Below are 6,902 nucleotides of genomic sequence, written 5' to 3'. Positions count from 1 at the left end.
TGATCCATTAAAGTCTGCAAAATTTGTCCAAATCATTCCATTCTTTATAGAATGTTGAAATTTTTCTTCGAGAAGGCAAGTACTTCCTTTTTCTTTAAATTTCATAGGAACTTGCATTAACCCAAATTCACAAAGTTTTTTAAGAATGAATTTCATTGGGGTTTTCACTTCACTTGCTTCAGTTATTAAATTTTGTCTTGAATTTTCAATGGCATTAATTGTTTAACCCGTATGGTTAGATAGAGGACTTTGATTCACATTGAGATTCTTTTTTTTAAAATTCAACCATTTAGCATTAATCAAATCTTGTACTTTATATTTTAAGGCTCTACAATCTTCTGTAGAATGTCCAATGGCTCCTGCATGATAATCAAATTTTGCATTTGCATCAAATTTCTTTAGATAAGGAGATTTAACAGTTTTCATGGGGAATAGAACCACCAATAAATTTTGAATGGGGAATAGAACCACCAATAAATTTTGAATTAATTGTGGGAGTAACTCAGAATAAGTCATGAGAATTAGGTCAAACAATTCAGGTTTCTTTTCAAGATTATTCAAAACCTTTCTTTGGTTGCTATTGAGACTATGATTCCAAGGCCGAATAGGTTGAGGTGGCATAAATGGAGGCCTTCAAGGTAGGAGTGTGGGAAGATTAGAATAATGCATCATCAGCGTGTAATACATTGGAGGTCAAGCTTATTCATAAGGGGGATTTAGTGAATTGAAGCTCATGCGACTATTAACTCCATTTTTTACTGCATGGGTCTCCCTTCTTTCTTCTTTTGCATCTAAGTCTTCTTTATAATATTCATTCCTGTCGAGCCATCCATAAATTTTCCATTTTTCAAATACCCTTTCTCCAATTATAACTGGTATGGACCATTAACCTCGGCCCAAGATATCAGAAATCACGATGAGCACGTGCCCTATAACTCGGCAAGGAATCACGTCCAACAAAACGTTCTAAAAATCAAATATAACAAACACATCGGATATGGCCGAGGATATCTCGGAAAACAAGTACTCAACCGCACAAAAATACCATTTTAAAAAGGACCTCCAAGAGATGGGAAGGGCGGAGTGAAACAAAGAGAACGATCACTAGAAAAGAGTAGAAGAAAGACTTTATAACTGTTTTTGCTTATACTTCAATTTCCTTTCTGACTTGAGCGTCGGAGAACTTTTTGCAGGTGCTCTCCCGCCGGTGATTGGAAGGTCGACCCACCTATAGCTTCGGCCGAAGATCGTAAATTAACTGGACGACCTATAGCTCGGCTAGACTCTCTTGAACGACCTATAGCTCGGTTAGATCATCCCGGACGGAACATCTGGCGCCCACCGTGGGGCCGAGGAATAAAAACCCCACTAAGCTTAACCCTTTTTTCTTTTAGCTTTGTGCTCTCTTCTTTCAGGTATACTCAAATCTCGAAGAATGGCTGACAACGGAGTCCAGCAATCCACGCAAGCAGAGCTCTTAGCTCAGATTGCCGACCTTCAAGCGGAAGTCCGACGGATAGCCGAATTGTCATCCAACAGCCGAGCTGGAAAACATGGCGAGGGGGACCCCAAAAGCTCATACCAGAATGACATAGAATCCCAAAAGCTCACCCCGCCAAAAGAGAAACTGACGATAGACAACCCCTTCTCGGAGGACATCATGAAATTTCAAATGCCAAAAAATTTTGTGCTGCCTACTGCCCTTGAACCATACAAGGGATTCGGTGATCCTCGCGTCCATATTAGAAAATTTCAATCTATGATGTTCTTTAATGGCGCCTCTGAGCCCATACTTTGTCGAGCTTTTCCTACTTATTTAGATGGTTCTGCATTACTCTGGTTTTCTAAGCTGTCTGCAGGTTCAATCTCTTCTTTTGAAGAACTGGCGAGATCCTTCATCGATTACTTTGCCGCATCAAGAATATATGTGCATGGGACAGACTACCTAAGCACCATCAAGCAAGGGCAGCACGAGAGCTTAAAGGACTACATGACGCGGTTTGCTGAGGCGACCATGGAGATTCCAGATCTAAGCCCAGAGGTCCACCTGCACGCCCTCAAAAGTGGCCTCAGACCTGGCAAGTTCCAAGAAACGATCGCAGTAACAAAACCAAAAACGTTAGACGAATTCCGAGAAAAGGCCGCTGGCCAAATGGAGATCGAAGAGCTTCGGGAAGCACGGAAGACAGATAAGCACCAACCAAGAAGGGAGGAAGAAAAGACCCTCAGATCACCAAGCAGCAAAAAGCTGAAGAAACCTTTCAAACTTACCCCCAAGTTCGATAACTACACCCGGTTCAACACGAAAAGAGAAGACATTATAAAAGAAATACTTCATGCTAAGATAATCAAACCTCCGAACAGGGCTGGTAATTATCAGGATCAGAGGTTCGTCGACAAAACAAAACACTGCGCCTTCCATAAAAAATTTGGCCATACAACAGACGAATGTGTGGCGGCAAAAGACTTATTGGAACGGTTGGCAAGGCAAGGACTCTTAGACAAGTATGTCGACGGAAGGAAGAACAGAGGAGGAAACAAGGCACCGGAGGCAACCAATCAAGGAATACAGGAAAATGACAAAAGACAGTGGGCAAACCCAAGCCAGCCACGAGGAGTCATAAACTGCATCTCAGGGGGCTTCGCCAGTGGAGGTACCACGAGTTCGGCCCGAAAGAGGAGCTACAGAGCAATGTTGGCAATTGAGGGGACGACCTCCTTACCCAAAAAGGATACACCCACTGGAGAAATCACTTTCACAGCCTCAGACTGCACATCAGCAAGCCCAAACCTCGACGATCCCGTTGTTATCTCAGTACAGGTCGGAGACCTGTTGGTAAGAAAGGTCTTGTTAGACCCAGGTAGTAGTGCTGATGTCCTGTTTTACTCGACATTTCAAAAAATGAATTTATCTGATAAAATCATACAACCCTACTCCGGAGACCTCATAGGGTTCTCCGGAGAAAGGGTGTCGGTAATAGGAAGTGTATGGCTAAGAACCGTCCTAGGGGTGCATCCCCGGTCAAAAGCAGTTGATACACAATATGTCGTAGTAAACTGCACAAGCCCATATAACATTATTTTAGGCAGACCAGCTTTAAATTCTTTTGGAGCAATTGTATCCACTTTACATCTCTGTGTTAAGTTTTACGTGCAGGATGACGTCATAGCTACAGTACATGCCGACCACATAGAAGCACGGCAATGCTATAACGCCAGCCTGAAACAACAGGCAACGCACAGAATCACCTCAGCACCAGTACAGGCCATTTATAACTCAGAAGATCTTCCTCTCCTTAAAGAGTTGGATCCCAGAGAGGATTTTCAAGAAAGACCACAACCAATAGACGAATTGGAAAAGGTAATATTTTATGATAACCCTAACAAATTTACATACGTTGGTGGTGCACTTTCAGGACAGGAAAGAACTCGGTTAATCAGAATTTTACAAGACAATGCCGACCTCTTTGCATGGACCCCAGCAGACATGCCAGGCATTGACCCCGGCATCATTTGCCACAAGCTAGCCGTAAACCCATCAATCAGACCCATCGCACAAAAGAAGCGCAACCTAGGAACAGAAAGGAGGCAAGCATCCCTTGAGGAAACAAAAAAGCTACTGGCAGCAGGCTTCATTAAAGAAGTAAGATTTACGACATGGTTATCAAACATCGTCATGGTAAGAAAGAACACAGGTAAATGGCGCATGTGCGTCGACTTTACAAATCTCAATAAGGCATGCCCTAAAGACGCATATCCATTACCTTGTATTGACAAATTAGTAGACAACGCTTCAGGTTTTAATTGCCTAAGCTTCATGGATGCATATTCTGGGTATAACCAGATTTTAATGCATCCGGAAGACCAACATAAGACAGCTTTCATAACAGAATTCGGCAACTTTTGTTTCACAGTAATGCCTTTTGGTCTTAAGAACGCAGGTGCAACATATCAACGTCTGATGGACAAGGTTTTTAGTCAGCAAATTGGACGGAACATGGAAGTCTATGTTGACGACATGGTGGTCAAGACTCCAACAGGAGGTTCACACTGCAGTGATCTGGCCGAGGTCTTTCACCAAGTCCGAACATATAATATGAAACTGAATCCTGAAAAGTGCACCTTTGGCATACAAGGAGGAAAATTCCTAGGCTTTATGTTGACATCCAGAGGAATCGAGGCAAATCCTGAAAAATGCGCCGCCGTCCTCAACATGGCCAGTCCGAGGACTGTGAAGGAAGTCCAAAAACTAACTGGAAGGATAGCAGCTCTATCGCGATTCTTGCCAACAGTAGCAAACAGGTCCTATCATTTCTTCCAAACCATATCAAAAGGTAAGCAATTCGAGTGGACAGAAGCTTGCGAGCAATCCTTCACAGAATTAAAAGCCATGCTAACGTCTCCCCAGATACTACAAAGACCAGAGGCTGGTAAGCCGTTACATTTATATTTATCTGTTTCTGACCAAGCTATAAGTTCGGCTCTCATAGTTGAAACAGGAAAAGTTCAGAAGCCAGTATATTTTGTCAGCAAAGTTCTACAACCAGTGGAGAAAAGGTACCCAAAAGTGGAACAATTGGCTCTAGCCTTGGTTATCACTGCCCGAAGACTTAGACATTACTTTCAAAGTCATACCATAATAGTTCGGACAGACCAACCACTTCGACAAATCTTAACAAGACCGGAGGTCGCGGGAAGACTAATAAAGTGGTCTATTGAACTATCAGAATTCGACATCCAGTACCAGCCAAGGCCAGCACTAAAATCACAAATCCTAGCCGACTTTATCTCAGAAGGAACCAACCCGCATGAAAAAACTGAACCGAAGACCTGGATTATGTATGTGGATGGAGCTTCTAACAACGACGGAACAGGAGCTGGAATCATATTGGAAGATGGAAAAGGCACAGTCATTGAACAATCAATACGGTTCAGCTTTGGGGCGAGCAATAATCAAGCAGAATACGAAGCTCTCATCGCTGGGATAACGCTAGCCATTGGACTTCAGGTATCCAGCATAACAGTACACTGCGACTCATTATTAATAGTCCAACAGGTAAACGGCTCATACCAGGTCAAAGATCCCCTCTTGGAACGATATTGGCTTCTAGTAAAAGAACTTATTTCAAAACTTAACAATTTTGAACTTATCCACGTACCCCGGGAAAATAACAACCGGGCTGATATCTTATCCAAATTGGCAACAACTAGGAAAACCAATCAAACACCCAACCTTTCACAACTAACGCTAGAAAAACCTAGCGTAAACCTAACACCTATATTGAGTATTATGCAGGAAGACGACTGGAGAGCTCCCATAATAACATACATCAATCAAGGAACAATACCTCCCTATGAGGCAAGTCCAAAACTCTTCCGAAGACGAGCTAGTTTCTATACAGTTCTCGGAACCGAGCTATATAAGCGAGGATTCTCCAGACCACTGCTAAAATGCCTCGGCAAAGAAGAAGCAGCTTTGGCAATAGATGAAGTCCACGAGGGTGTCTGCGGCAACCATGTGGGTGGCCGAAGCCTAGCAGCCAAATTACTTAGGGCAGGTTACTATTGGCCAACCTTAAAGAAGGACTGCATAACAAAAGTTCAAAGGTGCGATAATTGTCAGAAGCATGCGAAAATAATACACAGCCCGGCCGAGCTGTTACATAGCACAGAGGTAAGCTGGCCATTTCACAGATGGGGAATAGACATCTTAGGTCCTTTCCCAAAAGCGCCAGGACAGGTAAAATTTCTCCTAGTCTGTATAGATTACTTTTCTAAATGGATTGAAGCACAACCATTAGCACGCATCACAGCAGAAAAGGTACAATCTTTCCTTTGGAAAAACATCATCTGCAGATACGGCATCCCCGGTGAGCTTGTCTCTGATAATGGAAGACAATTCACTGATACTCGCCTTGCCTGTTTTTTACAGAACTTTCATATCAAACATCACTTCAGCTCGGTCGAGCACCCTCAAACGAACGGTCAAGCAGAAGCCGCTAATCAGGTCATATTGCAAGCACTACGTAAAAAGCTCGGTGATGCAAAAGGAGACTGGGCAGAGTTAGTTCCAGAGGTACTATGGGCCTATAATACAACCATTCATTCATCCACAGGGGAAACCCCCTTCAGACTGGTGTACGGAGCAGAGGCAGTGATTCCAGTTGAAATTTCCAACCCCACACTAAGAGTCAGCTACCAAATGGACGAGGACAACAATCAAGCTCGGTCAGCCGAGCTCGACATAATTGAAGAACACCGAGAAAAGGCATATCTTAAACAAAAGGCAATGCAACAATTGATACAACGAAGATACAATAGAAAGGTCATCCCAAGAACCTTCAGGGAAGGAGACCTCGTCTTAAGAAAAACAGAAGAAGCTCGGCGAATACCAGGACATGGCAAGCTAGCAGCTACATGGGACGGACCCTACAAAATCACCAAACCTCTCGGAATGGGGGCTTACTCATTGCAAACACTCCAAGGAGAACCAGTCTCAGGGACGTGGAACATCTCATCACTGAAAATGTATGTGTCCTAAACACGGGGCGGCATATGATGGTACTCTTTTTCCTTATTAGGAGATTTTTCACCCACATTGGGTTTTTGCTCAGATAAGGTTTTAACGAGGCCGGATGCCAGTTTTCAAGTTCATGTATTTATCATTTGCTTTGTTTGAATACAATAATGCTCAAACGTTGAAACTTTTGCAATCTTTGTTCGATATTGTGCATGCATGTATACAAACACAAGATACAAAACACCTATTATAAAAGCAAAACAACCATGCCAACAGTCGGCTCAACAAAACTTGACCCGGGCTTCATACCCGGAGAAAGGATCAAACAAAGTCAAACAGGCTTATGCAACAACATCGGAAACAGAACCTAAACAGTTTCATT

The 6,902-nt window shown here is 43.0% G+C and overlaps 1 protein-coding gene across 1 annotated transcript; it reads left to right on the top strand.

Moving 5' to 3' along the window:
* On the top strand, nucleotides 1,436-6,541 carry LOC107606897. Its single transcript, XM_016308901.1, has one exon. The coding sequence runs from the start codon at nucleotides 1,436-1,438 to the stop codon at nucleotides 6,539-6,541; it is 5,106 nt and encodes a 1,701-aa protein (XP_016164387.1).

This window comes from Arachis ipaensis, chromosome B07 (assembly GCF_000816755.2).
Source record: "Arachis ipaensis cultivar K30076 chromosome B07, Araip1.1, whole genome shotgun sequence".
Classification (NCBI taxonomy): domain Eukaryota; kingdom Viridiplantae; phylum Streptophyta; class Magnoliopsida; order Fabales; family Fabaceae; genus Arachis; species Arachis ipaensis.
The sequence above is the reverse complement of the archived record's forward strand: the minus strand, read 5'-3'. Positions and strand labels throughout refer to the sequence as shown.

Coding starts and splice junctions, on each gene's coding strand:
- LOC107606897 (XM_016308901.1), top strand. CDS start 1,436: ATGGCTGACAACGGAGTCCAGCAATCCACGCAAGCAGAGCTCTTAGCT.